General features: G+C 46.5%; 2 protein-coding genes and 1 non-coding gene across 3 annotated transcripts in view; all 3 read left to right on the top strand.

Annotated features, from left to right (window-relative positions):
• CLMP (CXADR like membrane protein) overlaps positions 1 to 10586 on the top strand; it is a 98215-nt gene extending 87629 nt beyond the window's left edge. Inside the window, exons 4-8 of the mRNA XM_054579481.1 lie at positions 4092 to 4293; positions 5167 to 5334; positions 5792 to 5914; positions 6509 to 6650; positions 7521 to 10586. Coding sequence (XP_054435456.1) covers positions 4092 to 4293; positions 5167 to 5334; positions 5792 to 5914; positions 6509 to 6650; positions 7521 to 7830 — 945 coding nt within the window. The 3' untranslated portion in view covers positions 7831 to 10586. The remainder of the gene's footprint in view (positions 1 to 4091; positions 4294 to 5166; positions 5335 to 5791; positions 5915 to 6508; positions 6651 to 7520) is intronic.
• A 2618-nt stretch (positions 10587 to 13204) lies between these two features.
• Positions 13205 to 18327, top strand: HSPA8 (heat shock protein family A (Hsp70) member 8). Its single transcript, XM_054579480.1, has 9 exons — positions 13205 to 13299; positions 13988 to 14197; positions 14727 to 14932; positions 15202 to 15354; positions 15691 to 16246; positions 16467 to 16669; positions 17124 to 17322; positions 17497 to 17729; positions 18034 to 18327. Exons 2-9 carry the CDS (start codon positions 13993 to 13995, stop codon positions 18217 to 18219), a joined length of 1941 nt encoding a protein of 646 aa, XP_054435455.1. The 5' UTR covers positions 13205 to 13299; positions 13988 to 13992; the 3' UTR covers positions 18220 to 18327.
• Positions 16728 to 16811, top strand: LOC129075405 (small nucleolar RNA SNORD14). Its single transcript, XR_008529640.1, has one exon. It is a non-coding gene; the product is annotated as a small nucleolar RNA SNORD14 (small nucleolar RNA).
• Positions 18328 to 19622: the final 1295 nt, after the last annotated feature.

Raw genomic sequence — 19622 nt, 5'->3', positions numbered from 1 at the left:
GACACCTGTGCTAAAGGGGGAGGCAGGAGGGGCGCGGAGGCAAGGAGAGACCTGCTCCCCGCCCCCGGCCACCCCAGCCTGAAAACGTGCCTTCCTCCCCACGCACGCCACAGACAGCTGCCTCCTGAGCGTTATCTTCGTGCTTGGAGTCCAGGGTTTCTGGAAGTGAATTAGGGTGTGACTTTCCTCATGTATTAATTTCCACAGAAATTGAAATTAACTCGTGGAATGCTGATGGCGATGCCCTGCTTCCTATCCGTAGGGAAGCAAACTGTTCTTGTTCACAGAGATGCCAATGAATTTTGTCCAAAGGAAAACAGAAATCTCCTCTGGTCCAATTCTCATTTGAACCTGTTGTAACATCTCTCTAGTTCTATCATTAATGAGTTAAATAAAATACTTGATATGTATTTATCTTCTATGTCGTGGTTTTACCTTTAAAAAAAAAGTTGCCCTTTAAAACTGTATAGAAGGAAAAAAATAATCTTTTTTTCTCCAACTTCTCAGATGCTTGGGTTGGGGCACTGCCAATTCGATTAACCGGACAGAAAAGTTTATTAACCTGTGTGTCGTGCATGTAACACTTGGGAGCACCCAGAGATGAGTAACTCGAAGAGGTGGCTAGAGTTTGGGCTCATATATTTGACTTAGTAGGGGAAAGGGAGGGTGAGGAAGGGAATTTATGGAAACACAAATGGCTTTTTGGAAAAATAAACGGGCCCTTAGGAAGATAGATGGGAGATATGCTAGTTTGTGACAGGTCTGTCCAGGTGCGGTGCCAGATTTCTGGTCTCCCAGAAGAGAAGACTAGAGTTGCTCTGGGGGAAGACATTTATGACGCTTAAGGTCTTTTGTGAGGCTCTTATTTCAGGCAGATAAGGAATTTCAGAAGCTCAAATATCTTTTTTTTTTTTTTTTTTTAAGAGAGAGAGGGGAGAAAAGGAAGGAGAAAGTGAGAGAGAGAAACATTTGTGTGCAAGAGAAACATCTATCTGTTGCCTCTCGCACACCCCCAACAGGGGACCTGGCTGGCAACCCAGGCACGTGCCCTAACCGGGAATCGAACCAGCAACCTTTCGGTTCGCAGGACGACACCCAGCCCACTGAGCCACCCCAGTGAGGGCTCAAATGTCTTCAGATGAAACTAATTCTTGTGCATATGCAAAGTAGCATATTTTGGGGTGGCATGTCCTGGTCCCTAACAATACTTACTTATAAAATTCATTTCTTTGTATTGTTGTCATCTCTAGCATAGTGCCGAGCACAGAGTATGTTTAAAATTTAATACATGTTTATTGACTAAAGGACTGCAGTGTTGCAAAAGAGCCTAGAAAAGACAGTCAAGGGCAACAGACAAAATCTGAAGGCCTGGAGGGCGTTTCGGGACACACCCAGCACTAGAGAAAGAGGACCCGGCAATGAATTTTCCTCATGTAAAAATGGTTCGAAGAAACGCTGTGGATGAAAGCAAAGAAAAAAAGACCATTCGAGTGTCCTATCAGGGAAGATTTCATATGGAACTAATATTGATTTTGGAGTAAAAGAACGGAGAGGGCATCTTGATGTGGAGAGGTGGAGAAGAGGGGGTTTCTAAATAGAAAAATGCAACCGGCAAAGGCATGTGAGTACAAAGAAAGCACAACTCATGTTTAAAAAGGGGAAACAATGTAACCTGACTGCACCCAGGTCTCTGAGGTGGATGAAATAGAAATTTTAAGGACTCTCGTCTGAGTCTGGTCATCACCCAGAGGTGCTGGGGGCTATGAAAGGTTTTTGAGCTGGAAAAGAGCTAATGTGAGTTTTACATTAATATTAACTTGGCATTAACTTACATTATTATATGGGGTAGATTCAAGAGGACAGAAATTCACAGCTGCCAGGCAGCTGGAAATATGAAACAGGAGCTCAAAAATATGTTGGAACCAGAGATAAGGTTACAGTAAGCATCACAATAGTGGTGTTGGTTGAAATGAGGGGCAAAACTGTACCATGAAAGTGTTTTAAGTATATGATTATTACAGTGTTTACCTTAATTTTCTCTTAATTGCCTTTCCTCTGTTTTTTTTTTTTTTTTTCTTCACAAAACTGGGTTCCTCAGGGTAGGAACTCTCTTACTCCTGCTTGCTTTCCGGCTCCACCGGCCTGTGAGCTCAATAAATGTTAGCTGAAGAAACAGACTATGCCGAGAAAGGAGAGGACGTATTTCACAGAGCAGTGGGAAGGGCAAGATACATGAGGGTGAAGAGTTTTACATAATGGAAAAAGATTTAATGGACATTTCATTGAATGGCTTCAAATCTCTGAAAGCATTTAATGACTTGCAGAGCATCACATGACTGAGGATGGGGCTAAGGGCTTAAGTAGAAATGAAACAATTTAAAACAGCTGCAGCAAAACAGAAAGAAAAAGAGAAGAAAAAAAAAGAGAGAAATACTTTTAAAAATAAAATTAAATAAAAATTAGTAAAACAGCTGCAGCCAGAAATATGCTCAGCAGAGTCCCAAAGCCCTGCGTGCCTTCGCTTGGCGCCCCTCTGTGTATCTGGGGTCCTCCTTCCACCCCTTTCCCCTGCCTCTGAGTCGACCCATCTTTCAAAGCCTAACTCAAGTGCTACCGACTTCTCTTTGACCCAGCTTCAAGTTAATCATTACTTTTTCTATGTTTGCACTTCTCTCTTTGCTGATCCTATTAGATTATAAATTACTTGAAGACAAGAAGGGGGTTTTGTCTTCTTCTTGACCGGATGGAAGCGCTCATTCCACAAATGTCTGCTGATGTTTAAATTCAATGAGTTTAACAATATGACTGCCAAGTGGCAGGGAGGAGGAACCTGAAGTTAAGGAGCTTGAACGGTGGACTAGATCAGCAAGGGTTCAAGAAATAAGGTTTGTGATGCAGGCAGAAGAAAATTCAGTAAAAACGGAGGTTATTTTTTTTTTCTGTTCAGGAAATCTAAACTTTGGTTTCCCCACCTGGGAGAATGAAGACATGAAGCTCGTGTGTATTTTATGGAAGGAAAGGACACGATTCCCATTTAATTTACTAATCTACAGTGAAATCAAAAAAAGAAAGCCCAGTAATGAAGCCCTCAGTATCAGACCTGATTTATTTTTTAATTTTTATTGACTTTATTGGGGTGACATTGGTTAATAAAATTATATAGGTTTCAGGGGGACGGTTCTATAATACATCATTTGTATATTGTACTGTGTGTTCGCCACGCCAAGGCACGTCTCCTTCCATCACCATTTATCCCGCTGAATTCTTTTTGTTAATTACAGTTGACGTTCAATACAGACCTGTATTTTAACCCTTAACTCCTACTCCTTGGCTCTCTAACCCCTTCACCTGAACTCTAAACTTGGGTAAGGACAAAACAAGTTGACATTTTTGTTCTACTTTTTCTCCTTCATTTCCGAACTTTCTGAAAGAGCAGTTAATGAGTACCGAAAGAAACACAGGCAGGACAAGGAAGCAGGAGTGTACCAGAGCAACGGACTAGACGGCTTTAGGTGGACATGTTCAAATAAGGTTCTGCTACCTGTCTGTGAAATGCAAACGATTACTTGGAAAAATTGTGCAAGAAATAAACTAGATGTAAAAGCACCTAGCACAAAGACTGTAGTGTTCTTTGGGTAAATCACATGGGAGTGGTAGAATATGCAAAAGTTAAAAGGAGGAAGGTAAGAGGGTGCTCCCCATCCTCGCCCTCTATTCCTTCCATTCTCCTCAGAGTCAACTCTTAACATCGTTATGTGTACTTGTGAATTTCCTTCACTTAGCTGTAATGATGTAACTCACATTTAAAATTCCTTGCCTATAAAATGGAATGGTTCTGAGCATTTAATTAAAAAGTATTATTTTATATTTAAGATGTTACACAAATAGGAGGTGTTATGATTCTTAAAAGAAAATCAAGGCCTAGACACTGTACTTGTAATGTTTTTTAGAACAGGTCTCTTGGACACTTAGCATCAGCCCCAGGCTTGACTGTTTGCTCCATTGGGAGTATTCCCATCCCTCACCTTGACAGCAGCAGGCGCACAAGGCGGTGACCACACTGCTTGACCCTGCCTTGGTCTGTTCCACAGGTAATCACTTACTCCAGCCATCATGTCTACAGTAACTTGACTGAGGAACAGAAGGGCCGAGTGGCCTTTGCTTCCAATTTCCTGGCAGGAGACGCTTCCTTGCAGATCGAGCCCCTGAAGCCCAGTGATGAGGGTCGGTACACCTGCAAGGTGAAGAATTCAGGGCGCTATGTGTGGAGCTATGTCATCTTAAAAGTCTTAGGTAAGATGGAGCGCCAAGGTAAATGCCTACATCTTACGAACGGAGTCTGTGCGAGGGACAGTCAAATGCATCACGGTGCTACGAAAGTTCTTGTTCAGCGTTTGGATTATATTCGGAGGTCAACCCACGCTGGCTCCCTGGGATGAAGTGGGTTCTGTATTTTAGCCACAATGAAAGAAGAAAAAATAATCACAATTTTCCATGGTGGCCCATTAAAAAAAATTAAATATCACCCTGCATGGGTAGCTCAGCTGGTTAGAGCATTGTCCTGATACACCGAGGTTGCAGGTTTGATCCCTCTTCAGGGCACATGCAAGAAGCAACCAGTGAATGCATAAATAAGTGAAATAACAAATCGATGTTTCTCTTTCTCTCAAATGAATAAAAAAAAGTTAAATGTCCTCTATTTGAATGTTATCCTTATGTTTAACTTAAATCTCCCAGGTGTGATTCAAATCCATTTGTTTGTTTTTTTAACAGCAGGAGCTCCTAAGTTCTACTTAATATCTTCCAAATTTATGAACTATCCTTGTATCAGTATTAGTAAAACCACACTTAACTTTCCCAAAATTTCCAATTAAAATGTGTTCCTTCTCTGAGAAGTAATGCTGTCGTTTCTGAGCAGCCCCTGAAAATTGCAGCAGCATCACTGGACGCGGCTGGAATTGGGTGTACGAGTGTACAAGGGGCAGAGGCGGGAGTGTTTCTGGGGGTGGTGTAGCGCATGGCTAGGTAACTAGGAATGGCTATTGAATCCTCCATTCAAAATGAACCATAAGGAATGGCCGGAGAAACAACTCCACAGGACATAATTCTCCCACGGAATCTACTGTTTGGAGACCTTTGATTCAGTATTTTTTTCCCCCTTGCCAGTGAGACCATCAAAGCCCAAGTGTGAGCTGGAAGGAAAGCTGACAGAAGGAAGTGACCTGACTTTGCAGTGTGAGTCATCCTCAGGCACGAAGCCCATTGTGTATCACTGGCAGCGAGTCCCGGAGAAGGAGGGAGAGGATGAATATCTGCCTCCCAAATCTAGGATTGGTGAGTCATCGCTCTACCAGTCTATTGAGACAACAGGACAGTGCCCTACCCATGAATTCTAAATCTGGTTTGGACAGCAACTCCCTGTCTAACCTTGAGTACACTACGGAACCTCTTTGAACTTCCATTTTTCATCCATAAACTGGGATTGTCTTTTCCTTCCTCAAATGAATTGTAAAGGTGGTAAAAGACATTAGAAAGAAATGTACCATAAAAACCTAAGGATCTTGGTTAGTATCTCTTAAATGTCCATAACCTTTTGTAACTTTTGAGGACTCCCTATAATTTAAAAGAATGCTCACCTGTCTTCCCCATTCCCAAATGGAACCTATTCTACCATCTATGCCATCCTTACCAAACTGCGTTAGACAATCCTAGGTCAATGATGTAATAAAGGAAACAATACACGTAGACCCCGTCACCAAGGGCAGTGTGGCCGTTCGTTCTGTCCGTGCAGACAGCAGCCACCCCGGGCGCGTCCTGCTGCAGAACCTCACCATGGCCTCCTCTGGACTGTACCAGTGCACTGCAGGCAACGAGGCCGGCACGGAGAGCTGTGTGGTGCGGGTCGCTGTGCAGTGTAAGTGTCCAAAGCGCATGCTTTAGTTATCTTTTTGCACTGTGGTTCAGTGTAAAGCAGGTTGAATTGCGAATCAGAGTAAAGTCAAGTAAAAGTCTTCACTTCAAGGGCCATGGCTATCAATAAAATAAATTCAGTCATTGCAGGGAGGACTCAACAGTTATGGTTGTCTACGGCCATACCACCCTGAACGTGCCTGATCTCGTCCACAGTTCTAGTTAATTCTGTATTTATAATTATGCGTGAATTTACCAGCTCCCTAAAGCCACTTATTATATTTAGGAGGTGACCAAACGGAGATTTCCTTTACAAAGGGGTAACTTCCATTTTCAGAGCTTTTCCTGTCTGAAGTTTCTCAGAAATAATCAGCTTAAAATAATCTTAAAGTCATGGGGGCCTCCTGTGGGTGGCATATTCTGCTATCCTTCACCATCAAGCAGGTAGTCAAGCGCCAGGAGGGGGTAAATGAGGAGCTCAGGAAGAGAGAGCTAAAGATCTGGAAATACTCATCCTGTCCAGGGTTATGGTTTTTAGGTTCACGCATTTCCTAGCTTATGCTTCACTTTGTTCCCGCTTTTGTTTCTGAGAAAACAGATGCACAGAGCATTGGCGTGATTGCAGGAGCAGCGACAGGCATGGTGGCCGGAGCCCTGCTGATTTTCCTCCTGGTGTGGCTGCTGGTCCGAAGGAAAGACAAAGAGCGCTACGAGGAAGAGGAGAGACCTAATGAAATTCGGTAAACCTCCCTCCACAATCTCCTCTTCCACTAGGCTTCCCCTCTGGGGCCAGCTCCATAGTGACCAGCTGACGTAAATTCCCCTCTTCCTTAACCAGCCCTCTAGTAGGTCAGGCGCTCCAGCCTAGGACAGAAGGTCTGGCTCACCTTGACTTTATTGTGAAACCCTCCATCCTCAGCATAGACCGAGGAGATCACTCCCTTGATGTTCTGATCAGAATGCGTGCCTGACTCTGATCCTGAAAACGTCAGACCCAGATTGAGAGACTTCGTAAACACTGGCCTTTACTCAGTAAAAATGCTGAGGTCCAGAAGGACAAGGAAAATTCGGGGAAGTACTGTAGCCTGAGACTAAAGAGGCCTGACAACGGAATGCAGTGCATGATCTGGGATTTTCCTTTCTGTGAAAGACGTTACTAGGGCAATTAGCAAAATCTCAATAAGGTTGGTAGCTTAGCTGATAGTGCTGTACCGATGTTGATTTCCTGATTTTGATCATTATGCTGTGTTTATAGAAGAGAATGTACTGTGTTTTTAGGAAATACTAAATGTTTGGGGGGAAGAGAGAAATTAACTTTACATTACTTCCAATTCACTTCTGCTCACAAAGGGCATCGGGCACAGCCTATGGGCCACGAAAGGGTCCCCTGACAAACCCCACAGCAAGGGGCGTGCAGTCCAGCCCTCTGGGCTGACGAAGGGGCCATTTGCCCAAGCCCCACATTCAGCCTCGGGAAATGGGGCAGTCCCTAGCTCCCCAAGTGACAGCTGAAGTTCGTTAGGGGGCCTCAGAGGGAAGCGCCCCTAGTGGACGCGGTCACAGCCTTACAGCCCGCATTTCATTTTACCCTCGCTGTCTCTCCTCCCCAGGGAGGACGCCGAGGCGCCCAAAGCCCGCCTGGTGAAACCCAGCTCCTCGTCCTCGGGCTCCCGGAGCTCGCGCTCGGGCTCCGCCTCCACGCGCTCCACCGCCAACAGCGCCTCCCGCAGCCAGCGGACACTGTCCACCGAGGCGCCGCCGCGGCCGCGGCCGGCCGCCCGCGCGCACGGCCGGGCGGGGCCCGAGGCGAGGGGCGCTGCGCCGGAGGACCCGCGCCCTGCCGCCGCCGCCGCCGCCGCCGAGGCCGAAGCTGCCCCCGGGATGGGCCCCGGCCGGAGCCGGCCCTTCCAAACTGTCTGAATTACGGTGCGCCTGGACGCCCAGGCTGCCCTTGGAGTCAGCATCTTAGGACTTCCCTAGCCGCCACAGCCCAGTCACCAGCCACACCATCCCCCCAATCTTATGAGAGGTCACCTAGTAGCTGGGAGCTACTCATTTGCACGGGACAGGTGCAAATGAGCACTCTCCAGAGAGGACACAGAACAAGGGTGTGAGGCCATCATCCCGAGGCGGCCTCTCCTGCCTTCAGCCGAGAGTCAGGAAAGCAGGCTCTCCGTGGAGCAGGACCTGCGGTGAGAAAGGCGAGGAACGAGGAGGGGAGCCCCTAAAACTTCTCATCTGCGATGTTTGTGTCAACACTTCAATGCAGGGTGGTCAGGAGGAAATGAGGTGTTGCTCATAGATTTTCTATGCCTTTCTGCAAACTGGATTATTGTGGTTATCCAGAGAGTCAAGCAGAACCCACAGCCTTACAGTACACCTTTCTGCGCCGTGTCCTGGGGTTACTACTTCTGAGAAACTCCACAAAAGGAACTGTCTCTTCTATTCTGCCTTGACTTCATTTGCCATTAGGTTTGGATATAAATTTCAAGAGGAATTGAAATAATGGAACACAGAGGAGAATAATTGAGTTCCTCCCACTCTACCTACCACTAATTGCCCCCTCCTTATAATCGAACCGTAAGAGAACTAAAAAAAGAGTCCAAAGTGTGTGACAGGGGACTGTGAAAAACTTCTCATCCTCATGATGTTCAGAAGGTCACTGACAAATGTCAAGAATGTATACTGGAACAATTGTGGGTTTCTCCTCAAATCAGATGTTCCTAAGGACTTCCCTGCCAGATATCTCTGGAGCAAGAAAACATTCACTCTGTGTCATTTAACTATGTCCTTATAAAGAAGTCTTACCGTGAAACAGATCTTTTAAAGATGCTGAAAGACCATCTGACATACCATTATAGTTTTTCTGAGAACACACATAACCAGAATTTCAAGACTACTAGACGAGAGAGGGAGATTAGACCAATTTTCTTAATGGGTCACAGAATGGTATAAGGAAGTTTAGAATGGCACCAAACTTGCAGCTGATTCATTTTAGAAAAAGGATATGAACCCGGGACTTTTGATGATTCCAGGCCTTAAATTATCAGGAAGATCGGGCTGGCCAACATTTCCCAATAACGATGCATGTCAAAATCATTCCTGCCTTAGAAGTTGAGAGAGAGAGTTTTCAGTATTTTACCAGCTTAACCTCTAAGGAGGTCTAGCTCTGGGGTACAAAAAAATGGAATTAACACTTGGGGAAAAGATAGGATAACTAGTGAGTGGCAGGAAAGGTCTGGGTTAACGCCCATTAATGTTTTAATTGTCAACATCTTGGAGAGAATTAGCAGATATGATTCACCAAGATAGTTCTCAGAAGAGCTGATTCATGGGAGAAGAAAGATGTCTGAAAAATTTAAAAAACAAACAGCAACCTCCAATACAATAACTTGCTCTTCTAATACTTTTGACTACTCTGCCACTCTAATTCATCCTATGGCAAGAATTCAAAACCTGAAATAGCCCTTCGAGGACCCAGTCACGGGTAGAGAGAGATTTATTATTACAAGGGCAGCAAGCTACAGGGAAGAAACAGTGATGCTGCATATGGTGAAAGCACCACTTCTAAAATGGGAGCCAGATGCTTGCAGGGAAAAGGTTGACCTGGGATTGTGCCCCATTTCTCTGGTTTTCCATTTACACATTCAATTCTTCCAAGGGTCGGCACAGAGGGCAAACACATTTCCTTATGAAGCCCTGTAAGAAATAGGGCTTTATCCTGGGGTGAAATTTTCATTTGACTTTTGTCTTACTCTAAAAAAAGTTGGGAAATGAGAAACATGGAGGAAGTAGTGTAAAGAATGTCTGGTGTTTAACTGAAGAGGGCTGGCCTATTTGGAGTGTTTCTTATACTAACACTGCCTCATTGTAAGAAATAAAATCCCTTCCTTTACTTTATTCTTCTAGTAGTGGTACCCAGCAACGTATCACTGCTTCTGCTACATAACGCTGAGAATTCTCATTCCCAGAGTCCCTGAACCAAACAAGGACACTATGGAGGCTGCAGCTCTACTGCCACTAGCAATTTTATTGTGATCATTATTTTCTACCTTTGAACCGAAGGTTTCCTCGCCCATGCCTTTGAAAGTAGGGATCGGTCTTTGAATAAAAATGTTTAGGTTATTTAAACATACAGTTATCAGAAGACTGAAATACCAGTTCAATAATCCAAATTATTTATTTTGGAAATCTATTCACAATAAAAATTTACAAAGAAGTCACAAATCTGGTAACTACCTACAATCTGAGAAATTCTAGGGCTTGAAGATTCCAAAAGATGCTGAAGTCTTAGCAATGGCAACGTACTTTTCTTTGAGTCAGGGTTTTGGGTTCAGATATAACAGGATCTGGGCTTGAGACAAGGTTGGAGCCACTGCTGGTTTCAAACCACATTCCATTAACTTTGCAAGTAAAATAAATTTGATTCTTGAATATGAAACAAAGGGTAAAATAACCAAATGACAGAAGAAAAATGTTTGTAGGAAGAAGATACAAACAGAATGATGTGAATGTTTAGAGAACAACCATTTCAATAAAATATATAAACCAAACTTAAAACTGTAAATTAATGAAGTTGATGCCTTTGTTGTTGCACTGTATAAAACCAAGTTCAGAATTGCTGTTGCAAAAAGACATAATTCTGCTTCATTTCTGTTATGCTGTTTATATTTCAATCTTCTAAGTTGCCTTGTAATCGGGACTTTGATCACAAAAACCAAATATTTATTACAGATGTGTTTGTATCAGCAATTGAAAAATAAATAAGTAAAGGTGATACTGCAGGAGAGGCTGAAGCTCATGTAACCTACACTGGAAATTTGTTCATTAGCTTTCTGCCAGCTGAAGATCAGAACTCAGACTGAATGTGATCTATTATTTATTGATTTCAGTCACAAATATAGCAAGTATGTACTTCTCACGAGCAAGATGCTAAGCAGTATTTGGAGATTCCAAGTGACGAGAATTCATGCTAGGCTTATCAAAATAACAGTATTTACTAAGCAAGTCTTTTATTGCAAAGTAAAAATACCAAGAGACAAGTAAACCCTAGGGATTCAAATAAATCTGAAGGAACTTCATGGAATTAAATGAGGTAATACGCACAAAGCACTGAGAACAGTGCCTGGCATGCGGCAGGCATTCCAGAGCGATCACAGCAACCCTCCTCCCCAGGGAGAAACCGTGGCCTCAGACCCCGCCACTGACGCCACTGACGCCACTGACGGCCCAGCTTCCACTGTAGATACTACACGTGCTTGAGACCCTGTGCGTTTAAAGAGGTGGAGACAGGACATCCACCATAGCCTTAACTTGAAATACATCAATCCACATTCTATTTCATAAAAACACAGTCTCGGTCTTGAACGCATTTTGAGAGTGATTAGAAACAGTGGTTATCTGTTCCACTTTCTGTAATCATTGCCGTTGGGTGGGTACCCCCAACCGGTGGACTTGGGCCCCAGTTCTATTTTCCAATGGCCCAATAATTAAAATGTTGTAGGTAGTTCAGAGACTGCAAAAGCTGCAAAGTACAGGGTGTAGTCCAGAGTAGTGCTTAATAATAATAAACTGGGTGTGAAAAGGAAGATTGCAGGTACCAAGGGAAAGGGAAAGCAGCCTGCCGCAGCTCACTGCTGCGTCGCCGGGGTCGGAGCCACGGCGTTTCTGGAGAGGAAAATGCGCTACGGCGTAAAGAACAGAAAAGACCGAAGAGTCTGGAATAAAGGGAGCGAGGTTTGACTGCAGCTCATCTAGTTGTTTCCCACACACGACATCTCTGACCCTCATTTTTCTAACACAGAGATGAATAATATCTCTCAGAAAATTGTTTCAATGATTAAATGAGGTAACAAAGGAAAGCAACACTTGTCAAAGCCTCATATAAATGTAACTTCTTGAGAGGTGGGGGAGAAGTACCTGCCTGTATGGGATGAAGCCAACATTGCCCCGCACAAGGCAAATCCGACAGAAAATTTATGTTTGAATCCGTGTGTAGGCCTTACCTACCGGCCTGTCAAGGACAACGTGCCCTGCCCGTCTGAAAGAACACGTTGGGAAGCTCTCAAGGCACCGAGAAAGGCTCTTAGCGTGACAATGCCGAAATTTAAATACTATTGTTCGGTGCACTCGATCAGTACTGTTTTCACAGCGTCTCTGCACAGTATTTCCCTTAGTTTTTCATGAAAGTGGTGGCAGGGAAGATACTACCTCACTTAATAAGAGGCCGCAAGTCTAACCCAAGGACACGGAGCTACAGGAACCCAGGTCCCTAAACGCCTGGCTCACCCACAGGGAAAAAGCTCGCTGCCTTTCCCCTTCCTAAAAATTGCCAGGGGCTGAGCCCAGAAGCCGAACTTGTCCTGCGCGGGGGAGTGGCGGGGTCCGGAATCACAGGATCGGGCCCTGGGGCTGGGTGGTGGGGGAGCGTGGTGAGAAGTCAGGCCCCTTGAATTTCTGCAAAGGGGGCTGCCGGCCCCTAGCTGCCACAATGGAGGGAGGAGGGTTCTGGGGCCTGCCTGGCTAACCTGTCCCACCCTGCGCAAACGCTCAGACAGCCCCCAGACACCACCTCTGGGTGCCCCCGGGTAGGTTACTCTAAAGCACCCAGGGGTCGGAACCTGCGTCCGGGCCCTTGGGGCCAGCCCTAGCCCGAAGGCACGCCAGCTAGAAACGCGGTTCGGTGGGAACCGGCAGGGCGTGGAGGACCCTCTGCAATGCCTGGCGGGGCTGTGGGGAGAAAAACGAGGTCCCGGGTGGGGGAGGGGCGCAACAACCTTCGCGGCCATTTTGTCCTAGCTCAACTTCCGTCTTCTCTCCCCAGCGCCGGTCCGGGGCCCACCCTTTCAGCCCTGTACCCTCCCTTCCCCGGTACCGTCTCGACCCAGATCGCGGACAGTGCCGCCATCATTGGTCGCTTCCAACTTCGCCCGCCTTCTTCCTCCTTCTCCTCCTCTCGACCCCCGCCCGCACTCTCGGGGGGGCGCAAGCGCAGAAGCCGACGCGCCCTTCCCCCGCCCGGGGTGACTGAGGACTCCCGCGCGCGGGCTCCCTCGGCCCCACCCGCCCTTTCCCCGGGGCCCTTCGGTGAGCGGGGGCGAGAATGAAAGTTCCAGAACGCTGCGGGGAGTGCGTCATCGCGAGGCGGAGTGGGGTGGGATGGGATGGGGGCAAGGCCCAGGGGCAGAGCCGCGGTAGTCATTGGGGCTTGTGGAGGCAGCCGCGCGCCCATTGGCCGAGCAAGCGTTGACGGGCAGCCGGCAGGGCGGACCCCTTCTGGAAGGTTCTGAGGCAGGGTATAAGAGACAGGGTGGCAGGCGGAAACCGGTCTCATTGAACACTGGGGAGCTGTCCTGATTCGGGTCTCTGCGAGCTCTGCGCGCACTCAAGGTAAGGCAGCTGTCCTTCCAATCCTCGGTCGTTTGTCAGACCTCCGGAGAAGCGTGCGTTCCGGCCGCAGCCGAGCGGGTTTGTGGCGGCCCGGAGAGGCCGAGTGCGGTGAGCTTTCTGCCTCCCCGGGAGCTTTGTTCCAGGCGGAGGCAGTGCCCTGCGCCGCCGCCGCGTGGGGCCGGGGCCGTGTAGTGCCGGTGCGGTGGCCCGCACCGCGCGGAGCCAGGGGAGGTCGCGTCCGCTTTCCGGGCTCCGGAAGCGGAGCGCCCGGCAGCCGCCGGTTCTGGGGCGAGGCTCGTCCTGCCTAGGCAGCTCTCGCTGGCGTGCGCCCAAGGCGGGGGAGGGGGCCTCCGAGAGCGCTACGAGCTCGGGCCCTGCTGGCTCCTGGAGCCCCCAGGCTGCGGAAGTGTTGGGAGGGGCGTGAGGTGCGGCCTGGAGCTGGGGACCACGTGGTCGTCACTGTCGCAGATCCTCCGGGCAGGTGTTCCTTTTAAGCCAGGGGCGAGCTCTGCTCCGTTTGGCGCGGCCACCTGGACTGCACAGCATCGTTATTTGCTCAGGTCCTCTCGCGTGGTTACTACCCGTAAGGGTCGTGTTTAAGGGGATTACTCAGTGGTGGTTCTTGGTAGTCTGATTTGACATTTAACAAAGAGGAAGCTCTTAAGTCCCTAAACGTTTCTTTTCCCAGCAACCATGTCTAAGGGACCTGCAGTTGGCATTGATCTTGGCACCACCTACTCTTGTGTGGGTGTCTTCCAGCACGGAAAAGTGGAGATAATTGCCAACGATCAGGGAAACCGAACCACTCCAAGTTATGTCGCCTTCACTGATACCGAACGACTGATTGGTGATGCTGCGAAGAATCAGGTCGCTATGAATCCTACCAACACGGTTTTCGGTAAGTCCCTAATTTTAAATAAAATTATAGCATAAAATGGGTTAGGCTAGGAAGGGTGTAATTTGAGAAACTGAAGTTTTTTCGAGAGGGAAACAGCAAGGTGTGGTTGTCTCTCGCGCGCCCCCAACTGGGGGCCTGGCCTGCAAAACAGGCGTGTGCCCTGACTGGGAATCGGACTCGCGATCTTTCTGTTCGCAGGCAGGTGCTCAGTCCAGAGAGCCACACCAGCCAGGGCAGAAGATACTGAAGTTTAAATGATGCGGCAGCTGGGAATTGGGAAAATCGTTTAAACCTTAAATGAACTAGGCTTGAGCCATAATCCTTTGACAACTGCTTAGGCTAAAAATGCAATGGATTTTAGGATATCAGAAAATTTGAATATAAACTGCTGAGCAGAAGAAAGCTGAAATCATTTACTATAGACTTGGGCTGATAAAAGCATCTTAGTATTAGAATAATGGAGAGCTAGATTGTTTGGAAAGATGGGTGAGAAAATTGAAGATTTGGGGTTGCATTTGATGTTTTGCAGATGCCAAACGCTTAATTGGACGTAGATTTGACGATGCTGTTGTCCAATCTGATATGAAGCATTGGCCTTTCATGGTGGTCAATGATGCTGGCAGGCCCAAGGTCCAAGTAGAATACAAGGGAGAGACAAAAAGCTTCTATCCAGAAGAGGTGTCATCTATGGTTTTGACAAAGATGAAGGAAATTGCAGAAGCCTACCTTGGAAAGGTGAGTAATGCGGTGTTAACAGGGAGAAGACAGCTGGAGATTGGAACACTACATCCCAAGTTCCCTCTAGTGAATGGGTAATTTGGCTTTTGACCAAAGATAATACAGTAGTAAAGAGAAACTGGCCGATTTATTTCACTAGAATGTTTTCTGTAACTTACTGTACCTTTTGAGTACATGTTCCAGTAGGTATGATCATAGGACTGCAGCTATGTGTATGAAGTGACCGTAATGGCTTGGCTTCAATTTCTTTGTTTCCTATTTTCTAGACTGTTACCAATGCTGTTGTCACAGTACCTGCCTACTTCAATGATTCTCAGCGTCAGGCTACCAAAGATGCTGGAACTATTGCTGGTCTCAATGTACTCAGAATCATCAACGAGCCAACTGCCGCTGCTATTGCTTATGGCTTAGACAAAAAGGTAACTGCCGTTTATTATGTACGTCTGATGGGGTATTTGTTTTGGGGGGGTTTTATAAAAGGTTTTTACATATGTGTACTTTAGTTGGGGGCGGGGAACACTGGTGTAGGCGAGGTACATTATGGTTTGCCTTTTACGCTCCCCGAACTGGGGACTTGGCCCATGGCCCAGGCATGTGCCTTAACTGGGAATTGGACTGGTGAACTTCCGGTTTGCAGGCCAGCACTCAATCTGCTGAGCCACACCAGCCAGGGCTGTCTTGAGTTAAGTTTCAATAAAAAGGTTGAGCCATCAGAAACTTAAGTATCAACTAATAAATCTTTATTCTAATGGCAGGTTGGAGCTGAAAGAAATGTGCTGATCTTTGACTTGGGAGGTGGCACTTTCGATGTGTCCATTCTCACCATTGAAGATGGAATCTTTGAGGTCAAATCTACAGCTGGTGACACTCACTTGGGTGGAGAAGACTTTGACAACCGAATGGTCAACCATTTCATTGCTGAGTTCAAGCGCAAGCACAAGAAGGATATCAGTGAGAATAAGAGGGCTGTTCGTCGCCTTCGTACTGCTTGTGAACGAGCTAAGCGTACTCTCTCTTCCAGCACCCAGGCCAGTATTGAGATTGATTCACTCTATGAAGGAATCGACTTCTATACCTCTATCACCCGTGCCCGATTTGAAGAATTGAATGCTGACCTTTTCCGTGGCACCCTGGACCCCGTAGAGAAAGCTCTTCGGGATGCCAAGCTTGACAAGTCCCAGATCCATGATATTGTCCTGGTTGGGGGTTCTACCCGTATCCCCAAGATTCAGAAACTCCTGCAGGATTTCTTCAATGGAAAAGAACTGAATAAGAGCATCAACCCTGATGAGGCTGTTGCTTATGGTGCAGGTAATCCTACTATCTTAATTAAACAGTTCTAACAGGCAGCTTCTTAGTTGAGGCTCACACTGACTCGCTGTGATGAGTGATTATCAAACATTCGTAGTTTCCACTATAAGCTTAGCTAATGATAGCCTGAATTCCTTGGATGTCTGAGCGATTGAGATTTGTTAATGAAACAATAAGTTGTACTGTGCCTTTTTTTAAACTAATTTATTTTTTAATCTAGCTGTCCAGGCAGCCATCCTCTCTGGGGACAAATCTGAAAATGTTCAAGATCTGCTGCTGTTGGATGTCACTCCTCTTTCCCTTGGCATTGAGACTGCTGGCGGAGTCATGACTGTCCTCATTAAACGCAATACTACCATTCCTACCAAGCAGACACAGACCTTCACCACCTACTCGGACAACCAGCCTGGTGTGCTCATTCAGGTGTGTTTTTAGCCTGGCCTGGCATACTGGTGTTCGAGGAAACTGGGGAAGACTTGGCTCACTATGATGACGGATCCAAAACCATTCGTAGTTTCCACCAGAAGTCTTGTGTTGGCAGTTCCTTCCTTGGATGTCTGAGTGATCAGTCTTCCCTAATAGAGCTTACATTTAAAACTAGCATAAAAACCTTACAGTTTTCTAGTAATTCCTATTTCTAATTTTTTTTAAATTTCATTTTTACTGATTTTTAGAGGTAGGGGAGAGGGAGAGAGAAACATGGATGAGCTGCTGCCTGTATATGCCCCACCCAGGGAGCAAACCCAAACCTAGTCATGTGCCTTGATGCTGGGGGCGGGAGGGGAGGGTCAAACCTAGTGACTTCCCATTTTTCAGAATAACACTCATCAGCCACACTGATTAGGGCAGTAATTTGATTTTTTTTTTTCCTACCAAGGTTTATGAAGGTGAACGTGCCATGACCAAGGATAACAATCTGCTCGGCAAGTTTGAACTCACAGGCATACCTCCTGCACCTCGCGGTGTCCCTCAGATTGAAGTCACGTTCGACATTGATGCCAATGGCATCCTTAATGTCTCTGCTGTGGATAAGAGCACAGGAAAGGAGAACAAGATCACCATCACTAATGACAAGGGTGAGTTAAAGCACAGGTGTGTGGGTGTCATCTGGTCTTAAGCCATGCTTTGGGCCTGGGTGCATGTTGCAGATGTTCCTAGTGCCCCTCGCCCCCCTGGGGGGGCATGTAGCCGAGAGATTACATGTCATTGGTAATGGAGTTTGAACAGGACGTGCCTAAATCTCTTCACAGGCCGTCTGAGCAAGGAAGACATTGAGCGCATGGTCCAGGAAGCTGAGAAGTACAAAGCTGAAGATGAGAAGCAGCGGGACAAGGTGTCTTCCAAGAACTCACTTGAATCCTATGCATTCAACATGAAAGCAACTGTTGAAGATGAAAAACTTCAAGGCAAGATCAATGATGAGGACAAACAGAAGATACTTGACAAATGCAATGAAATCATCAACTGGCTGGATAAGAATCAGGTGTGTAATTTAAAAGGGAGAGCTGGGTGTTTGTAGGGCTTTAATAAACATTTAGGTGGGTTTTTATAAATGAGTAGGGTCACAAGGATGAATGGTCCAAACATTCGCGGTTTCCACCAGAATTCAAGTTGTGTTGGCAACTACCTTCCTTGGATGTCTGAGTGACCCATGAGTTCTTATGTGTAGGCTTTGTTACTGGGACAGTCGTAGGTTCCTGTGTGTCCAGTGTCTTAACCAGATTGTATCAGGCATGGCGCTTCTTTACTTGAATCTTGGTGGTAAAAGACTGTTGTTCTCCTCTCAGACTGCAGAAAAGGAAGAATTTGAACATCAGCAGAAAGAGCTGGAGAAAGTCTGCAACCCAATCATCACGAAGCTGTACCAGAGTGCAGGGGGCATGCCGGGAGGAATGCCTGGGGGCTTCCCCGGTGGCGGCGCCCCTCCCTCCGGGGGTGCCTCTTCTGGGCCCACCATCGAAGAAGTTGATTAAGCCAGCCTGTTGAATAGGTTCAGCATTGTTCCACACAGAATATTGAAGGACCCAAATTTGTAGCAAATTCCATGGCAGTTTTAAAAGTTGAGCTGCTGTATAATAAAACAGCATTCTTCATACTTGAACATGGACTATGTGCACAGGGAAATAATGCACTTTATAAGCACTGTATTGTAAAGTGGAAAATGCGATGTCTTAAATAAAACTATTTAAAATTGGCACCATAAAATTGTCTGACTTCATGTTTTAGGAGGGCAGCATTTGGTTTCAGGGGTTGGATACACACCTGGCATAAGTATCTGGGTTGCAAAATACAAACAAGAGATTGCTCAACCAACTTGAGATGCCTGAGGAAGGTTTTATAAATGAAATGGTAGAACTTGGGGTCTTGGTCAAATCACTACACAGCACTAAGAGCTGAAACAGTTTGAACTACAGATAATGTAGTTAGGACTCCAGGTTGAGTGTTAGGGAAAAATCTGGGGTGGGGGAGGTCCAGCAGGCTAAAGGGTCACAGGTTCAATTCCCAGTTCGGGCACATTTCCCAGGTGTGGTCCAGGAGGCAGCCTATCCATGTTTCCCTCTACCTTCCCCTCTAAAAATAAAAGGATGACTCCCAAATGTTGAAGGCTTCTGCCGAGTCACTGGGCACATTCAGTGAGGTGACTGTAAAAATGTCTCACGTGCAATTCTGTAACTATAAGCATCTATATGGTGTGTGTCCCCCAAGTAATCTGAAGGTTTGAGGACGGCCACTGAACAAACGAGACCTGTTTGGAACACAATGCACTGGTGTGCAAAGGGTCCTCCCATCAGAAGCTGTTAGGGCAGGTTCTTGAACTGTTTTCATCCCCAAGGGCTGTGGTGGCTTGAGTTGGCTGCCAGTAGACCTGGCGAACGTAGTCTCACCTTTGAATAAAACTGACTTGAAAGTGTTGAGCAGCTAACAGGCTTTGATTTGAATTAATCATAGCCAACCTAACCCTAGTAGGCTAGGGAGACAGAAGCTGATTGTTCTCTCCAAATATGTCCCAACCATGACTACCTGTAGGTAAGCCTGCTTAGCAGCAAAAAGCGTAATGGTTCTGTTAGCAAAGAATCAGTTTTTTGTGAGGCACTGCCCAGATGGGCCTCAAGCCTGAACCAAGGTGATTACTAAGCCTATTCAGGGCCCAGTGGTGCAAACTTGTCACCTGGTGGCCAGTTTCAGACTATCAGTGAACCCTAGCGTGGGGGAGGTGTCAGATCACAAATTAGGCTCACAGAGTAACCCAGCCTAACCTGTGCTGGAGCCTTCTTCCTCTGCCTTTGTGGTAATTGCATGAAACCCAAGTAGCATTTCATAGGCTACTGTAACTGGATTTCAGAACAGTTCCCAACAACCACAATTCTCAGCATTA

This window comes from Pteronotus mesoamericanus, unplaced genomic scaffold, assembly GCF_021234165.1.
Source record: "Pteronotus mesoamericanus isolate MK-2021 breed Mesoamerican mustached bat unplaced genomic scaffold, CSHL_Meso_final contig_53, whole genome shotgun sequence".
NCBI classification, from domain to species: domain Eukaryota; kingdom Metazoa; phylum Chordata; class Mammalia; order Chiroptera; family Mormoopidae; genus Pteronotus; species Pteronotus mesoamericanus.
The sequence above is the reverse complement of the archived record's forward strand: the minus strand, read 5'-3'. Positions and strand labels throughout refer to the sequence as shown.